Below are 20,021 nucleotides of genomic sequence, written 5' to 3' on the forward strand. Positions count from 1 at the left end.
AGGTGGGACTAGTGTAGCCGGGACATTGCTGGCCGTTGTGGGAAAGTTGGACCGAAGGGCCTGTTTCCACATTGTATCACTCTATGACTCTATCACACAGTGAGTCCAGCAGCTTCTCCGAAGAAGGATAGGTAACGTTTCGGGTTGGGACCCTTCGTCAGTACCAAACTGATACGCCACCCTTCCTTTTTTCTCCAGAGCTGCTGCCTGACCCGCTGAGTTACGCCAGCACATTGTGTCTATCTTTGGGATAAACTAGCAACTACAGTTATTTTTTTCCGCAGTTTGTATTTAGAGATTAGTTTGATGGGACAGGAGCAGACAGATACACTGGATCTGTTAGCGCAGTCTTGCTTGTGGAATTTGTCAAGTTCTTCAGGACGGAATGTTGCATAAATAATAATTATATTCGACTTGTAGAATGAGGTTTGGGTTAATCATTGTCACGTTACTGAGGTAGAGTGAAACGCTTTGTTTTAAATGCTGTGCAAACAGATCAGATACACAACACATATATACAGTAGGTAATCAAGCCATGCCAAAGTACAATATATAGTGCAAAGAAGAAGATACAGAGTGCCGAATATAGTACGCAGCATTTTAGCGCATCATAATAGAGGAAGGAGGAGATGGGGGAGCACATATATCGTTAGTAAGGGACAGGAAAGGTTCTCGCTGATCGTTAGATTTGTGCTGAACTCCAGGAGATGTGTTTGTAAATTGTCTTCATAATTGTGGCTTTCATGATTATGTTTTATATTTTTCTCAGATCACAGAGTGCCAAGATTGGTACCAAAAGATGACCAATGCTCGGGAAGACTGGAAGTGCTGTCTGGTGAAACCTGGGGAACCGTGTGTGACCTGGACTGGGATATGGATGATGCAGATGTGGTGTGCAGTCAGCTTCATTGTGGAGTCGCCGTGTCTGTTCCGAGAGGGGCTTATTTTGGAAAGGGAACTGGCCTTGTACTCAACGATGTATTTGAATGTAAGGGTAATGAGACAATCCTAGGGGACTGTCCGCGTTCGTTAGGAACTCTTCATTGCAACCACACGAGCGACGTCAGTGTGATCTGTTCTGGTGAGTGTCAGCTTTGGAAACTAATTATTAATAAACACTCATTGTACTTGGAAGATTGGGATGATATCTTGCCATTTACTTTTATCAAAGGGTTATAAAATGCTGGGATATGATTGAGCAACACACGACTTTGATGTGATATTGACAAACGTTTTAACTGGCTAAAATTATTTGAAACTTTTCCTTTAGTCCAACATTATTGCAGGTTTATAAACTTCTTCTTTCACGTCCTTCATTCAAATGTCACATCACTATCATCGTCATTCCTGAAATGGGCGCAAGCTTCCGGCGACGATCAGTGGGAGCCTCACTTGTACAGTAGATGATGGTGGTAGCAGAATTAGCTCAGGACACTTCTAGTTTCCAGCCCCGCGACGCGGACGTTTCTGCTTTGGGGTCTGGTTTACAATGTGGAGTTCAGAAGAAGGAAATGAAAAGTATCTTGAGTAGGTGATATCCAAGCGATGCAATAGCAATCGTCGAACGAATCCTAATCAAAAATTACCCTGGAGTAAAATAATCAGAGTTGTTTATAAACAAATTTACTTCTTCACTAAAATCTTAGTGCATTTTGAGTGGAACGACAGTTAGCTGCAGGAATGAAAACCATGAACGGCGTTAGATTCAAAGGATTAAACATAGAAACCTACAAGCAAGGATCCCTGCACTCCCAGCGGTGGTGCGGATGAATGGGGGTGGGGGTTATAGAAGACGATGCAACTGCCAGTACGACAGATAGAAAGAAACGTCAGAAGAATGCATGACGATTAAATGTATATTTATCCTATAATTTTTTTGTTGTTGTAAGGAATGAATTTTTGGTCATGTGATCCTTTTATAAATGGGGAACCAATTAGTGCATTAGAACGATTACTTCCCATTAGCATTTACAATAATGTACAAGGAAATAACTTCCTGATCACTCTGAGAGTGAAGAGAGTGTCATCAGAGACCATATCACGCCAAGATGAAGCAACGCTGGATAACAGTATGGAGACAAAATACAGAATTGGATGAATAAATTAAATTAAGACTATGACGGTTTTGAAACAATGAGGTCCAAAGAGTTACCGGGAGGAGAGGATGGGGAACCAGAATAATGTACCAGAATTATTTACATCGGCGAAACCAAGCGCAGGCTTGGCGATCGCTTCGTTCAACACCTGCGCTCGGTCCCATTGACCAAACTGGTCTCCCGGTGGCCGAGCACTTCAACTCCCCCTCCCATTCCCAGTTTGACCTTTCTGTCATGGGCCTCCTCCAGTGCCATAGTGAGGCCCACCGGAAATTGGAGGAACAGCACCTCATATTTCGCCTGGGCAGCTTGCAGCCCAGTGGTATGAACATCGACTTTTCCAACTTTAGGTAGTTCCTCTGTCCCTCTCTTCCCCTCCTCCTTCCCAGATCTCTCTCTATCTTCCTGTCTCCACCTATATCCTTCCTTTGTCCCGCCCCCCTGACATCAGTCTGAAGAAGGGTCTCGACCCGAAAAGTCACCCATTCCTTCTCTCCCGAGATGCTGCCTGACCTGCTGAGTTACTCCAGTATTTTGTGAATAAATACCTTCGATTTGTACCAGCACCTGCAGTTATTTTCTTATAGAATAATGTATATGTGTCCATAACGAAGGTTTAAACCAGTGTCATGGGGATGCGAACCTGACAGGAGTCAGGAGCGAAGCAAACTAATGGGAAAATGGAACATGGTAAAGGAATTGCTTTAAGGTAGAAAGACACAAAGTCATAATGGGTTTCATCCCCACATCTGCCCTCCACCTCGTCCAACCCAAAATTGGAAACGTAGAATGAAGGAAAAATGAACACATATAATAGGCCTGAGAGGTGGCGGACAGAATGGAATCTGATATTTTCCCAGTGAAAACAGTACGCATGATGAATTTTAATATTGTGGTATTTAGCAAAAGAAAGGATTAGCAAGGGGAAATATCAACTATTTGCCGACATGAGAAGAGGGAAATTTGATCCTTGCAAAATGGAAAATTTGATGGGTTGGCTTAACGTTTCCAGAAAACGCGGTGACAAAGAAAAATTAAAATTCGGCAAAGGACAGAGAGAACATTGAGAAACGAAAACACTGTAACTTACCGACATGTAGGGAGAATTTAAACAGCGGAATAAGGAAATAATTTAGCAGATTAATTTTATAAAATGTTGAGTCTATCTTAGCAATTAATTGGAATTGCTGCAGCCCCCTGTGCCTTTCATTCGGATCCAGCATCTGCGGTTCGTTGTTCCCAAATTCTGCTGGTTTTTCTTGTGCGAGAAGCCATTGGGCGATACATAAGGGAAAGCGAGTGGGTAAAAAAAAATACGGTCGATGGAGTAGTGTGTTGAAAAATGAAGTGTACTATTACAAGACCATCAACTTGACAAGGGGCGGGCTTGATGAAATACTCACGGAAGGCCTTCTTGCTACCAGCATATATAAAGTTTCAGGTAGTGGTGGTCATTCTGGTGAACGCTCCAAAACCGTAAGTACTGCAGACTAGATCTGAACAAATTTGTACAGGACTTAAAACTAAAGTCTTGTAAAATGACGACCCCGACGTGCCGTGTTGAAGCCGGTACACTATTCATGGTGTGTATTGAAATATCACCACACAGACACACTTGGAAGGTGGACGGTTAGAAAATGAGCAAAAATAAACAAACAATCTCTCCCTTTCATAATTTCCCTTTATTCTTAGTGGGAGTATTTAACTGTCTTCATTTATTCCCATTAAAACAGGGAACCATGGACCACGACTGCTGGGTGGGAATGATAGATGCTCTGGCCGGGTGGAAGTTCTACATGGAGACGAGTGGGGGACAGTTTGCGATCAGTACTTTAGCTTCCTTGATGCCGGCGTGGTCTGTGAACAACTACAGTGCGGCGCAGTGAAGGCAACTCCCGGAGGTGCTTACTTTGGCCGAGGATCCGGCCCTGTGTGGAAGGAGAACTACCACTGTCGGGGGAACGAGTCCCGATTAGCTGACTGTCCTGTCTTACCCAGGGATCAGATGAGTTGTTCACACAGTAACGACGCCGGTCTCATCTGCTCAGGTGAGTCACCAAATGTCATTGAACTGAAAAACAGAGTTGCCCAGTCGCAGGGATGTTTACACGGTGAATCTTTTAACCATTGAAAACACCTGCCGTTTCCTGAGGACCATCTTTATTTTCTTTTTAGAAGGACTTCAGGTGCCTCCTTTCCCATCCCCCACTGATAGGATACAGGGGGCAATTGTTATGCGGCGTTGTCATCCACCGATAGACTGAATTCGAGGACGCAGTGGAGAATTGTTTAGTTTATGAAATTGTTTCTATGGATGGTAACAGAGATTGTAGCTAGTAAAGATAGTAAGGACAGTACGAAGGATAATAATTGTTTACTGAATTATGTTACTAAGGATAGAGGTGAATGGCGATTTGTACGGTTAGGTTCTAATTATCGGTTCACTGCAACAATACACATATATAAATAAATCACACCTGCTGCAGAGATCTGAGAAAGACGTTCTAGGAAGAATGGGACATGAAATTTGAAATGGCTTAGTGGTAAAGTCATGCATTCTTTCAAGAGCTAGACTCTAAAACCTGGAGTAACTCAGCGGGTCAGACAGCGTCAGGATAGAAATAGTTGACTTTTCTGGTCGAGACCCTTTTTAGTCATCTATTCCTTTTCTCCAGAGATGCTATCCGACCCGCTCAATTACTGTAGCTTTTTGCGTCTATCTTCGGTTTAAACCAGCATCTGCAATATGGAATGAGAAATGGAAGAATCATTTTTTCATGGCATGGTTCCAGGAATGGTATCACAAAATGCAGCAGTAACTCAACGGGTCAGTCAGCATCTCAGGAGAGAAGGAATGGGTGACGTTTCGTGTCGAGGCCCTACTTCAGACTGATGTGAGGGGAGGGGACGGGACAAAGATAGGATCCAGTGGGAGACAGGAAGACAGTGGGAGAACTGGGAATGGTGAGGGGAAAGGGAGGGACAGAGGAACTATCTGAATTTAGGGAAATCATTGTTCATACCGCTGGGCTGTAGCTGCCCAAGCGAAATATAAGATGCTTTCCCTCCAATTTGCGGTGAGCCTCACTATGACAATGGACGCGGCCCATGGCAGAAAGGTCAGACTGGGAGTGGGAGGGGGAGTTGAAATGTTCAGCCGCCGGGAGATCAGGTTGGTTAAGGCGGACTGAGCGAAGGTCTTGAGCGAAACGATCGCCGAGCCTGCGTTTGGTCTCGCCGACGTAGAGAAGTTGACATCTGGAACAGCGGATACAATAGATGAGGTTGGAGGAGGTGAAGGTGAACCTCTGCCGCACCTGGAAAAACTGTTTTGATCCTTGTGTTATCATTTATTAGTTTTTCTTCAATAGCCAGTTTATTAGATTAAATGGCGGCGCACACAGTTGCAGCGGCTCGATGTCCTCCCGGTCAGTGCTCGTGTTTTTTTGTGTATGTGTATGTGTATGTGTATGTGTGCGTGTTGTTTTGTGCCCTGTGTACTTACTGTCGGGCGAACAACGTCTACGGCCGGCAGGATCTTCTTAGGATTGGAGCCGGTCGCGAATGGGGGGTTACCGCCGAGTTTGTCCGCTCATACAAGATCCCGGCGGACATAGCGAGGAGCCCCGACTCTCCGTGGATCACCATCCCCGCGGGGAGGAGGCGAAGGCGGCGCAGAGAGAGAAGGCAAAAGCGAGGCGGCAGGGCCGGCGCTCTGGTCAGGCTACGGAGGCAGCCACTGAAACCACCGCTTCCCAGCCTGTTTCTAACGAACGCCAGATCCCTCGCTAACAAGATGGATGAACTTAGGCTGCAGACTGCAGCTAACAACGCCGTGAAGGACAGCTGTATCCTGTTGATCACGGAGACCTGGCTTCATTCTTTCATTCCGGACTCTGCTATCGAGCTAGCAGGCTACACAGCACAGCGTCATGACAGGACAAGAGACTCTGGTAAGAGCAGAGGTGGAGGGCTCTGTGTGTACGTGAACAACACCTGGTGTACAAACACAGTGATTGTAGACAGTCACTGCTCCCCGGACCTGGAGTATGTGACTGTTAAATGCAGGCCCATTTATCTCCCTAGAGAGTTTACTGTTGTCATGATAACTGCTGTGTACATACCACCGGATGCTAATGCTAACTCGGCTATCGGATATTTGTATGGTAGCACTAGCAGTCAACAGAGCATATATCCTGACGGTGTTCACATCATAGCAGGGGACTTTAACCACGCGGACTTGAAGAAAATGCTCCCCAAATTCTATCAGCATGTTAAATGTGCTACAAGAGGAGCTAACACACTGGACAAGGTCTACTCCAACATCAAGCTGGGCTACAGGGCTAGACAACTACCACACCTGGGTCAGTCGGACCATATGTCCCTGTTTTTAATTCCTGCATATGCCCCCCTCAGGAAAACCGCTCCTACCATCACAAAGACCATCACAACTTGGCCTGATGGTGCATCTCAGCAGCTGCAGGACTGCTTCGACAGGACCAACTGGGATGTGTTTGAACACCGGGACCTGGAGGTGTTCACAGACAGTGTACTATGTTACATTAAAAACTGCATGGACACTGTCACAGTGGACAAACGCATCCGGGTCTACCCCAACCAGAAGCCCTGGATGACCCGGGAGGTCCAGCGGCTGTTAAAAGAGAGGAACACTGCTTTTAGGTCTGGCGATAGGGCTTTATACAGCATGGCCCGAGCTAACCTGAAGAGAGGCATCAGAGAGGCCAAATTAGACTACAGGAGGAAGATAGAGGACCACCTGGACAGTAACAACAGCAGGCAGGTGTGGCAGGGGATCCAGTATCTAACCAACTATAAGACCAACCTTGGAGCTGCTGAAGGTGACGCCTCGTTGGCAGAGGAGCTGAACCTCTTCTTTGCTCGCTTTGAAGTGGAGCCACCCGAGACAGCCATATCACACCACATGGTCCACAGCAGCCTAACCCTCAAGATAGAGGAGCATGAGGTGAGGCGCACGCTGCGGGCCATCAATCCAAGGAAGGCTACTGGACCCGACGGCGTCTCTGGACGCGTGCTGAAGGACTGCGCTGACCAGCTGGCTGGAGTCTGTACGAGGATTTTCAACCAGTCTCTGGCCCAGTCCACTGTTCCATCCTGTCTGAAGTCCGCAATCATAGTCCCCTTGCCCAAAAAACCCCACATTTCCAGCCTCAACGACTACCGGCCAGTCGCACTCACACCAGTGGTGATGAAGTGTTTTGAAAAACTGGTCCGGGGTCATATCACATCACTCCTGCCCCGAAGCTTTGACCCCCACCAGTTTGCGTACAGAGCGAATAGATCCACAGAGGACGCTATAGCCACAGCCCTCCATGCTGCACTGTTCCACCTGGAGCAGCCGGGGAGCTACGTGCGGATGCTCTTTGTGGACTACAGCTCTGCCTTTAATACCATCCTTCCCCATAAACTGGTGGACAAACTGGGGGACTTGGGACTTCCACACTCCACCTGCATGTGGATAAATAGCTTCCTGTCAGCTCGCAGCCAGAGAGTCAGAGTGGGCCATCACACATCCACGGCCCTCAGCCTCAGTACCGGCTCTCCACAGGGCTGCGTGCTGAGCCCCCTGCTCTACACCATCTATACACATGACTGCACCCCCGCCCACCACAGCAACACCATTGTCAAATTTGCGGATGACACTACGGTGGTGGGACTCATCACCGGGGGGGACGAGTACGCCTACCGGGATGAGGCGGAGCAGCTGACAGTGTGGTGTGGAGAAAATAACCTGCTCCTCAACACCTTAAAGACAAAGGAAATAATAATAGACTTCAGAAAGAATAAAACGGACATGGTACCATTAACTATCAGAGGGGACTGTGTGGAGAGGGTGGCGGATTTCCGCTTCCTGGGAATCCATATTGAGGAGGACCTGACGTGGAGCGTGAACACCTCTGCGCTGCTGAAAAAGGTCCAGCAGAGACTGCACTTCCTGAGGGTGCTCAGGAAGAATAACATCACTCAGAGACTGCTGTTGTCCTTTTATCGGTGCTACATTGAGAGCATCCTAACATACTGTGTATGCGTATGGTACACCAGCTGCACAGCGGCTCAGAGGAAAGCGCTCCAGAGGGCCATTGACAACGCCCAGAGGATTGTCGGCTGCCCTCTACTTACCTTGGAGGACTTACACAGTTCCCGCTGCATCAAAAAATCCCAGAGTATTATAAAGGACATTTCCCACCCCGGACACTCCCTGTTTGAACTGTTACCGTCAGGCAGACGGTACAGATCTACAAGGACAAGGACAAACAGACTTAAAAATAGTTTTTACCCCACTGCTATAAAGGCACTAAATGTAGCCGCCAAGGAACGCAGGGGCGATACATAATAAGAGACTGTGGAATCGACAGAAGGATGTAGGGTTGGGTGTTTATGCGTGCTATTTTCATGATATTTATTTTAGTTGTTTATCTTTTTTTAAATATTTTACCTTGTATGTATCGTTAGCTTTTAGAAATGTTTGAATGGTGCACTGACTGGCTGACATTTTACAATTTCGTTGTACATGGCTCATGTTACAATGACAATAAAGGAACTATTCTATTCTATTCTATTCTATTCTTTGTTACTGCGCCCATTTCTCTTGGCGAGTCACATAGGTTTCTCGGCATTGTTTTATGTAGACGTGGGTGGAATGCTTCTATGCAGTTTAACTGCCAATGTGACATGTGGACAATTGATGCAGAAAATAATCCTTAAAACTAATAGATGACCAGGTAAATGCTGAGACGTTATTGGATGTTATGGCTTCAGTTTAATTGTTTAACCCAACATGTTTTGTTTTGTAGATGAAAGTTGGTCTCTGAGACTGATCAATGGAACCAGCCGCTGCGACGGCCGAGTGGAGGTTTACCACAATGGCAGATGGGGGAGAGTGCAGGATAGCGCCTGGAACATCAATGATTCCAACGTGGTCTGCAGAGATTTGGGCTGCGGCTACGCCATATTCGCCTACAACTCCTCAAGGTACGGAGAGGGTGAGCTGCCCGCGTGGGTGAACAAAGTCCAGTGTGAAGGAAACGAGTCGCAGCTCCGAAAGTGCAGCACATTTACACTGAATCCGATATCCAACGACAGCACCGGCGTTGGAGTCCTGTGCTCAGGTGAATGTTGGCATGAAGATTCAACTTAGAAATTGTAATGATTGTTCGTGACTCCAGAAATTTCGAGTTGTAAAATCAATTACGCCATCTGGGTTTTCGACTTGTCAAGTTGGGAAAGCACGGAAAATGAAGAACGCTTTATTTATCCGTTCCGTTCAATCAAATCAATGGTCCGAAATAGCATTTCTTTATTTACCAACTTAAATTCCTTGTTGATAAGTATATACATTACACATCAGAGATCCCTTTCAACTATGTTGGAGACCAATACCTGAACAATATTCGAGGCGCATACACACACACGCACGCACGCACACACACACACACACACACACACACACACACTCATACACAAACACGATCACACACACACATACACACACACACACACACACACACACACACACACACACACACTCACACACACAAGCACAGAAAACACACACACACTCATACACAAACACTATCACACAAACACACACTCATACACAAACACTATCACACCAACAGGCACATACGTACACACACATAAGCGCACACACATTTATATATTAGCCTGGAGAATGTTATAATTTAGTTTAAAGTTACAGCATGTAAACAGGCCCTTCGGCCCATCGAATCCACCACGAAGATTGATTACACATTTACATTGGTTCTCTATTGTCCCACTGCATCATCAACTCTCCAGACACTGGGGGGGGTTTAACGAAGGCCATTTCAGCACGTGGGTTGTTTTTAGACAATAGACAATAGACAATAGGTGCAGGAGTAGGCCATTCAGCCCTTCGAGCCAGCACCGCCATTCAATGCGATCATGGCTGATCACTATCAATCAGTACCCCGTTCCTGCCTTCTCCCCATACCCCCTCACTCCGCTATCCTTAAGAGCTCTATCCAGCTCTCTCTTGAAAGCATCCAACGAACTGGCCTCCACTGCCTTCTGAGGCAGAGAATTCCACACCTTCACCACCCTCTGACTGAAAAAGTTCTTCCTCATCTCCGTTCTAAATGGCCTACCCCTTATTCTCAAACTGTGGCCCCTTGTTCTGGACTCCCCCAACATTGGGAACATGTTATCTGCCTCTAATGTGTCCAATCCCCTAATTATCTTATATGTTTCAATAAGATCCCCCCTCATCCTTCTAAATTCCAGTGTACACAAGCCCAATCGCTCCAGCCTTTCAACATACGACAGTCCCGCCATTCCGGGAATTAATCTAGTGAACCTACGCTGCACGCCCTCCATAGCAAGAATATCCTTCCTCAAATTTGGAGACCAAAACTGCACACAGTACTCCAGGTGCGGTCTCACCAGGGCCCGGTACAACTGTAGAAGGACCTCTTTGCTCCTATACTCAACTCCTCTTGTTACGAAGGCCAACATTCCATTGGCTTTCTTCACTGCCTGCTGAACCTGCATGCTTCCTTTCATTGACTGATGCACTAGGACACCCAGATCTCGTTGAACTCCCCCTCCTCCTAACTTGACACCATTCAGATAATAATCTGCCTTTCTATTCTTACTTCCAAAGTGAATAACCTCACACTTATCTACATTAAACTGCATCTGCCATGTATCCGCCCACTCACACAACCTGTCCAGGTCACCCTGCAGCCTTATTGCATCTTCCTCACAATTCACACTACCCCCCAACTTAGTATCATCTGCAAATTTGCTAATGGTACTTTTAATCCCTTCGTCTAAGTCATTAATGTATATCGTAAATAGCTGGGGTCCCAGCACCGAACCTTGCGGTACCCCACTGGTCACTGCCTGCCATTCCGAAAGGGACCCATTTATCCCCACTCTTTGCTTTCTGTCTGTTAACCAATTTTCTATCCATGTCAGTACCCTACCCCCAATACCATGTGCCCTAATTTTGCCCACTAATCTCCTATGTGGGACCTTGTCGAAGGCTTTCTGAAAGTCGAGGTACACCACATCCACTGACTCTCCCTTGTCAATTTTCCTAGTTACATCCTCAAAAAATTCCAGTAGATTTGTCAAGCATGATTTCCCCTTCGTAAATCCATGCTGACTCGGAACGATCCCGTTACTGCTATCCAAATGCTCAGCAATTTCGTCTTTTATAATTGACTCCAGCATTTTCCCCACCACTGATGTCAGACTAACTGGTCTATAATTACCCGTTTTCTCTCTCCCTCCTTTCTTAAAAAGTGGGATAACATTTGCTATTCTCCAATCCACAGGAACTGATCCTGAATCTATAGAACATTGAAAAATGATCTCCAATGCTTCCACTATTTCTAGAGCCACCTCCTTAAGTACTCTGGGATGCAGACCATCAGGCCCTGGGGATTTATCAGCCTTCAGTCCCATCAGTCTACCCAAAACCATTTCCTGCCTAATGTGGATTTCCTTCAGTTCCTCCATCACCCTAGGTTCTCCAGCCCCTAGAACATTTGGGAGATTGTGTGTATCTTCCTCAGTGAAGACAGATCCAAAGTAACGGTTTAACTCGTCTGCCATTTCTTTGTTCCCCATAATAAATTCCCCTGCTTCTGTCTTCAAGGGACCCACATTTGCCTTGACTATTTTTTTCCTCTTCACGTACCTAAAAAAACTTTTGCTATCCTCCTTTATATTATTGGCTAGTTTACCCTCGTACCTCATCTTTTCTCCTCGTATTGCCTTTTTAGTTAACTTTTGTTGCTCTTTAAAAGAGTCCCAATCCTCTGTCTTCCCACTCTTCTTTGCTATGTTATACTTCCTCTCCTTAATTTTTATGCTGTCCCTGACTTCCCTTGTCAACCACAGGTGTCTCTTACTCCCCTTAGAGTCTTTCCACCTCTTTGGAATAAATTGATCCTGCAACCTCTGCATTATTCCCAGGAATACCTGCCATTGCTGTTCTACCGTCTTCCCTGCTAGGGCCTCCTTCCAATCAATTTTGGCCAGCTCCCGCCTCATGCCTCTGTAATCCCCTTTGCTATACTGTAATACCGACACTTCCGATTTTCCCTTCTGCCTTTCCATTTGCAGAGTAAAACTTATCATGTGATCACTGCCTCCTAATGGCTCTTTTACCTCTAGTCCCCTTATCAGATCAGGATCATTACACAACACTAAATCCAGAATTGCGTTCTCCCTGGTAGGCTCCAGTACAAGCTGTTCTAAGAATCCAATGTTTAAATGTGCTATACAAATAAAATTGACTTGACTTGACTTGACTTATAAACGAGCCAGTCTTTAGGATCTGGGTGAACCCCACTTGGTCACGTGTGAAACGTGTGATCTCCACACAGACAGCACCTGAGGTCAGGGTCAAACCGGGGTCTCAGGTAGTGTAAGACCACAGCATTACCAGCTGCGCCGCTGAAGGGTTAGTTCCCAGGAGACTGCCAAGCAACTTAAAACAAAATACATGGCGGTGCATTTGCAACGTTCCTCACTCTCGGACCTGAGTGTAAAGAGGGGGGTTATCCACATATAGAGACATCCACTGTGGGAGGGCCCGCTCCATTTCCAGTCTGCAGAACGGACCAGCAGCTCCAGAGAGCAGGCGATGGTGAGTGTGGGAAGGGCGATGGTGTGTGAGAGAAATGTGGACAAGTAACGCCGCCATGTGGTTGGAACAACACAGGGCAACTTCCCTTGGGGTAGATTCTGACGGCTGTGGTTATAGAAGGCGCAGAAGAACGTGGAAATTGCAATGGTGTGATTAACGGCTTATTGAGAACCAACAATGTCAACACTGATGCTAGTTTTATCCAACTTGAACGTGACTTTTAAAACTTAAATTTAAAAAATGCAAACTTTAAATTAATACTGTACTCACACAATATTTTTACATCTGCGATTTGGGGTTTGCCTGCTCATTTTAATTAACTGTATTGCTTTGTATGGTAATGTACTACGTTTTAAACTATTCTACATATTGCATTGTATTTATTTTCTTGGATGCCCAACAACATCAGGCTAAGGGACTGTCGATGAAAAATAGCCTGTCGGCTAACTCGAGTACACTTACATTTGTTTGAATGTCAATTAATTTACACTGTCCCTTTTTCAAATAAATTTTTAAAAATAAATAAATAACAACTCGTGTGTATTTGTTCAACAGACCATCTCCGATTACGGGTGGCTGGGGGTGGAAGTACATGTGCTGGACGAGTGGAGATTTATTACCGTGGGTCTTGGGGCACAGTTTGTGATGACTCCTGGGATCTGGTCGACGCTAACGTGGTCTGCAGGCAGCTAGGTTGCGGATATGCTGTGGAAGAGAAAATTCCGGGATTCTGTGGACGAGCTAATGGCCAGATTTGGTTGGATGAAGTAAGATGCTCGGGTAACGAATCATACCTCTGGAACTGTTCCTCCGCACCGTGGGGTCGGCACGATTGCAGTCATAAGGAGGATGTGACGGTGAAATGTTCTGGTAAGGATACTTTCGGTCTACTGATTTTCTGCAGGACAGAGTGGGAAACCTCATTCCGGAGATGTATTCAATAATTTATCGCACACAATGCGAGCATTGAATCTCGATGATGGCATACAGTCCTCTCTCTGCAAAGGAATGTCGGAAAATAACTGCAGATGCTGGTACAAATAGAAGGTATCACAAAATGCTGGAGTAACTCAGCGGGTCAGGCAGACACAAAATCAGTCTGAAGAACGGTCTCGACCCCAAACGTCACCCATTCCTTCCCTCCAGAGATGCTGCCTGACCAGCTGAGGTACTTCAGCATTTTGTGATACCTGTCTCTGAATAGGATTTCTCCTCAGCTACACCAATCTCCCCCCCCCCCCCCCCCCCCCCCTCCCGTGTAGCCATCTCATTTTGCCCTCGGCTGTTGTCAGGATTCACGCAATTTGTCCACATTTCCCGAAACAGCCAGACGAGATGTTTATCCTTTCGGCATTTTCGGCACAGATATTGTGGGCGGAGGAACCTGTTCCTGTGCTGACCGGTTCGGTGTTATTTTCTTGTATGAACGGGAGATATTCCCTTGGCCCTTTTTTATTTCATACTCTTGCTCTGGGGATCATGATTGGAAATTTTCAGCTCGACTTTACATAATCGAAGTTTAATTAAATGGAGTATGTGCTCTCAGGGTCAGATCTGTCGCAGAACTGAAACAAGATTGCACCACTTTTTAACACACATATGTCCCTGCCCTCCACTTTCAGCGATACGATAGAACAGCTGATTCCTTCTTCACCCAATCTGTTCCCGACCACCAGCCCCTGTTGAGATTTTTCAGCGACATCTGCTTTTGTTGGACCAGACCTTTCTCATGCGTGGTTTTTGCTGCCTGCGGGATGGATACGTATTATGATGACCTGTATATCTCCTGTGTTCCCTTCACAGAACACAAAGAAATGCGCCTGGTGAACGGAGAGCGGCGGTGTGAAGGGAGAGTGGAAGTGTGGCACAACGGGACATGGGGAACAGTCTGCTCCGATAATCTTGGGAGACAAGATGCGGAAGTGATCTGTAAACAAATGAAATGTGGACCCCTCGTATTTATTGACTATGGCGCCTGGAGATATGGAGAAGGATCTGGGCTCATATGGATGGATGAGATGAAATGTAGCTCGCACGAGTCAGCCCTTTGGCAGTGCCAATCTGACCCTTGGGGACAACACAACTGTCGCCACAACGAGGATGCAGGCGTTTCATGTCGAGGTAACATAGGAAAGTCAGCATAGGATGGCATATTAAACACGCGCGTAAATCGCCAACATTTCACTGTTCTCAACAGATGCTGAAATGCCCGAGACATCCCGCGGGAAAGGCTGCGACGGTGGAAATGAATCTAAATCTCGCCGTTTACCAGGCAAGTCTTTCTACTGCTTGTCAACCCCGGATGTTTGTTTAATAAGTCATTACTAAATAACTGATTATTGTCCTCACCCTCAACAACTTCTCTTTTGACTTCTCACACGTTCTTCTCGTTAAACGTGTAGCCATGGGGCCATGTATATATGCCTTTTGATTGAAGTACTGTGAACAGTCCTTCTTCCAACGTGCACTGGCATCATTCCCCAAACTCATTCTTCGCTACTTCGACAATCGCTTCTGGCCAGCCTCCTGCACCCACGTAGAACACATTGACTTCATAAACTAGCTTCCACCATGCCATGAAATTCACGAACTCTCTCTCTGACACTTCTCTCTCCTTGCTTGACCTCTGTCTCCATCACAGGGAACAGAATATATATTCAATATCGATTTGACAGGAAGTGCCCCTGTCCTCACACCTCCTCCTTCATCTACTATCATCTCACTGACTTCCTCTATTGCACGGACGCCAACCCCTACTCTCAAATTCTCGGCCTCCATCGCATCTACTGCTAAAATGAGACTTTCCGCTCTCTGACATTCGAAATACTTTTTGTTCTTTGTAAATGTTGTTTCGCCTCCGCGGTGGTTCCCTCTTCCTGTCTCCCATTCGTCCCATAGATCTGCTCGCGCTCCCATCCACCTGTATAAACAAGGATAGAGTTCGTCTGGTCAGAGGTAATGGGGACAAGGCAGAAGAATGGAGTTGAGCAGGGAAGATAACCATGACTGAATGGCGTAGACGATGGGCCGAATGGTCTAATTCTTCTCCTGCAACTTATGAACATGAACTACACCACCCACATTCCCTTCCTCCCTACAATCTCATCCATCCGCTTCCACCTATATTCCTTCCTTTGGATTCATAAATCATTCCTCTTCACTCCTTATCTTACAGCCATTTGTCCTCTTCTCATATCTAGTATTTGTGCACCCATCTGTCAATGTACACCCCTCATCTGTATCCACCTATCACTTGCCTAGATTAGACCCGCCTTCATCACTCTTGCAGCTACCCCCCCCCCCTTAATAGAATTAGTCTGAAGATGGGTCCCGATCCGAAACGTCACCCGCACATGTCATCCAGAGATGCTGTCTGACCCGCTGAATTACTTCAGCGCTCACGTATTTGTAACGGAGTATTTTATTTAACTTCACTAATAGACCTGCAATTGCGGCTTGATGGCGGCAGCAACAATTGCTCCGGAAGGCTTGTGATATTGTTCAATAACAGCTGGGGAACGGTGTGTGATGACTCCTGGGATCTCGCCGATGTCAATGTGGTCTGCAGACAGTTGGGCTGCGGCTCTGCTCTTTGGACTCCAGAAGCGGCTGCCATTGCCCCGGCCTCAGGTGCAATCTGGCTCGATGAAGTGAAATGCACAGGAGCTGAATCATTGCTGACCAGCTGTCTGTCGTCACCGCTCGGTCAACATGACTGTGATCACAAGGAAGATGTAATTGTCACCTGTTCTGGTACGTGTTGTTCGGCATATTCCCCGATCTCTACACCCCTTTAATTTCATAGGTTATGAAATTATTTTTATATTGTTTTTTTTTCCAATTGAAAATCTAAAGAGATGCCGTTGCTAAAAACTCTTTAAAACAATATCCACGTCCAGTTTTGACTCCCTCTGGCTCCAGCACTTCAGATATATGTTATTCATGCGACGATGACCATTAGACTATACGCTATGCAAACAGTGTTGGTATTCGCTTGCTACTGTTTGCCAATTGCTGAGAACATGATAGGTAGTTTTCAGATTGGCTGACTCGACATGTGAAACAGGACTTGCAATATTCTAAAAAAAACATGACGTCCAGCTCCAGCCAAATATCTCTGTGACAAGACAAGGTTTTCGACTCGTTGCAGTATTTTCTTCTCAGGAAGTGTCAGTAAAAGAAATCATATTACGCCTTTCGGCAAGGATAACTGACCTTTGATTAATGGCTGTTAATTAACTGGTACCATGTGTTGGAACCAAGATAATTCGTGAAATTGGGAAGAATTTGTAGGTGTAAATTGCATCATATCAAGCAGGAATTTAGAGGTATGCGCTTCCATATCCTTTGTGTTCTTCTGATTTGGATTTCATGGCATCGTGGTCAGTGCCAACAGTGTGGATGCGGTGTGGATGCACATTCTGCCTGAATACAATATTGCAGCTGTTGGCAGTGACAAGGCGTCACTGGTGAGGAATCAGGACTTTCTAGTATATTTTCTATTTATACCAATCCACACAACACGATAGAGACTTGGGCTTTATTATGGTTTTCCGCTCACCCGTTCTTCTGGTGCAATGCGTGATAGTGTTTTTGGGAACATTCCAAGCAAAGCAAGAAGCACAACCAGCTTTTTCAAATTCATCAATGGTCCCTGGAAATGTTTACACTTGGGACCAACAGCATCTGTTTTCCATTTATCCAGGAATTTTAATTTCAAAGTTGGAAAACAAGCCGCCCTCCGTGGCTGTTGTGGGGGTTTGCGCAACTCTCGGAATCCTCCTCATCGTTGAATTTGTCGCACTGGTGATAATAACATGGAGGCAATCGGCAAGAAGAGGTGAGGTTCAACTTTACAGCGTTATTATTCCAGAAAATATTTCATAGCACATACTTGGCCAATAAACTTATTCATTCATTCATTCATTCATTCATTCATTCATTCATTCATTCATTCATTCATTCATAGCGTGAAGGGACCTTCGCTCACTTTTCCATGTGCTCTTTCTTGCATTATGAGCAGTAAATGTAACTAAGTGCGGCTTTGAGGTGGTCTTCAAGGGTTCCTATTGGAATGAGCAATTTGTCGTAATAGCTCGGAATGTTAAATTGATTCTTGTTTGGGTTCCCCCTCAATTGTTCATTTGACTGTTAATCAACATTGCATTCAACATCCTGCTCAACCCCGTTTCGTGAATGCGCTGCACAATCGCCAATATTCTGATTAGGTTCTATCCCCCACATCTCAAGCTTGCACTTTCCTCACGTTCTATGTTCCTGCAGTGCTTCATTCCCCATCTCCTTCAATTTATTTGATGCAACACAATCTGTCTTTTCCACTTCCTAAATTAACAAACCTGTGGAAACCTCATATCCTGATCACCCACTGCCACACTCGTACCATCCGTGTGCATTTGCGAATGCAATCAGGCTTTGAACGGCATTGCCGTAGCGGAACAGAAACAAGGAACTGCTTCCTACTGATGCACACTAGCTGTCATCTTCTTGATGTTCGTAGAATTCGCTAATTTCTGTAAGAAACCATTGGACCGCTTGCGCAATTCTTCAATGGTAACGCCCATCAACAGTTTACCTTGAATATCATCGTTTCCTAATTTTACATGTCATATGCAAAGGACTAACTGTTGAATACTATTCCTGTATATCCACAAGTTAACCCACACTCTCCTTTCAACAGGTGCGGCGATGAGAGGCAAGGGTTCTACCTTTGACTTTTACGAAGCAATTTATGAAGAGATTGAGGATATTCTCCCTGGAAAGAATTTCAGTCAGACGGATGATTCAGGTGTGTATTTGCACTCGACAGTCGCTCTTCAGCGATAAATATCCCCTCCACTCCAATAACCGTATTAATGATCACTGATTAAAAAGAAAATCATAGTAACGGATAAATCAGACAAAAGCAAACTGTTGGAGCAACACAACGGGTCAGGCAGAATCTATGATGGAAAATCTACAGATGAACGTTCGTGTTCGTATCCCTCTTCATGTCTGGAGTAGAGCGGAAATGGTTGATAGGAAAAGGCATGAGGATATGACAATAGACAATAGGTGCAGGAGTATGCCATTCGGCCCTTCGAGCCAGCACCACCATTCAATGTGATTATGGCTGATCATTCACAATCAGTACCCCGTTCCTGCCTTCTCCTCAAATGCTGCTCAAAGTTCTGGTAACTGACAGGTGGACGTATGCAACGAGGGGAGGAATTGTAAGACAAATCAATTTGGGGAGGCGCATGAAGATTGCAGGTGATCACAAAGTTTGGAGGTGATAGGAGGGAAGACAAGGAGCTCCAGATTGTGGAATCTGATAAGAAAAAGAGCCAACAACTGAAATGTAGAAACATTGGGAAGAATGGTGGATAGGTGGGAAAAAGGGGATTGAGATTGTGGGCCCTGTGGAGATAGGGATAGGTTATGCGCTGATGGAGATCGTGGAGGTGAGGAAAGGAAATGGGAAGCGATGGACGGACACAGTGGGGAGAATGTTGTGTTTGAGAGAGCCAGGTTTGATAATCAGGAAAGAGAAGTGGGGTGTCAATTGGAGAATTAAATAGTTATACCATTGGATTGTCAGCGATACCTGAAATGCTGTTCTTCCAGCTTGCATGCAACCTCAATCTGGCAATGTAGGAGTTGGAGGACAGAGAGGGCGAAATGGAAAAGGGCAATGGAAATGAAATCCAGCTGTCGCTGGTGGACAGAATCTGGTTGCCTCGTCTGCATTTGGCACCAGGCAGAGGAGACTGTTAGCTGCAATGAAGTGGTTGGGTCACTGCTCTGGGACAAAAGCAATTGCCCAGAGAGCTTCGTGTTGGGAAGGCTCTATTCGTCGATGGTACACATGAGGAGGTGTGAGCCACAAATTGGAAGTTGTAAATGTTGTGGGGAGCATCTGAGGAGGGGGAGTTCAACGAGATCTGGGTGTCCTAGTGCATCAGTCAATGAAAGGAAGCATGCAGGTACAGCAGGCAGTGAAGAAAGCCAATGGAATGTTGGCCTTCGTAACAAGAGGAGTTGAGTATAGGAGCAAAGAGGTCCTTCTACAGTTGTACCGGGCCCTGGTGAGACCGCACCTGGAGTACTGTGTGCAGTTTTGGTCTCCAAATTTGAGGAAGGATATTCTTGCTATGGAGGGCGTGCAGCGCAGGTTCACTAGGTTAATTCCCGGAATGGCGGGACTGTCGTATGTTGAAAGGCTGGAGCGATTGGGCTTGTATACACTG

General features: G+C 45.8%; 1 protein-coding gene across 1 annotated transcript in view; it reads left to right on the forward strand.

The window, feature by feature from the left end:
* The window catches only part of LOC144610272 (scavenger receptor cysteine-rich domain-containing protein DMBT1-like), a 32,029-nt gene extending 12,481 nt beyond the window's left edge, over window positions 1-19,548 (forward strand). The window contains exons 4-13 of the mRNA XM_078428863.1: window positions 770-1,081; window positions 3,830-4,144; window positions 8,930-9,244; window positions 13,330-13,644; window positions 14,578-14,895; window positions 14,972-15,046; window positions 16,216-16,527; window positions 17,480-17,614; window positions 18,293-18,345; window positions 19,429-19,548. Of these exons, the coding sequence (XP_078284989.1) occupies window positions 770-1,081; window positions 3,830-4,144; window positions 8,930-9,244; window positions 13,330-13,644; window positions 14,578-14,895; window positions 14,972-15,046; window positions 16,216-16,527; window positions 17,480-17,614; window positions 18,293-18,345; window positions 19,429-19,548 (2,270 nt within the window). The remainder of the gene's footprint in view (window positions 1-769; window positions 1,082-3,829; window positions 4,145-8,929; window positions 9,245-13,329; window positions 13,645-14,577; window positions 14,896-14,971; window positions 15,047-16,215; window positions 16,528-17,479; window positions 17,615-18,292; window positions 18,346-19,428) is intronic.
* Window positions 19,549-20,021: the final 473 nt, after the last annotated feature.

The sequence above is a fragment of the Rhinoraja longicauda genome, chromosome 36, assembly GCF_053455715.1.
Source record: "Rhinoraja longicauda isolate Sanriku21f chromosome 36, sRhiLon1.1, whole genome shotgun sequence".
Classification (NCBI taxonomy): Eukaryota; Metazoa; Chordata; class Chondrichthyes; order Rajiformes; family Arhynchobatidae; genus Rhinoraja; species Rhinoraja longicauda.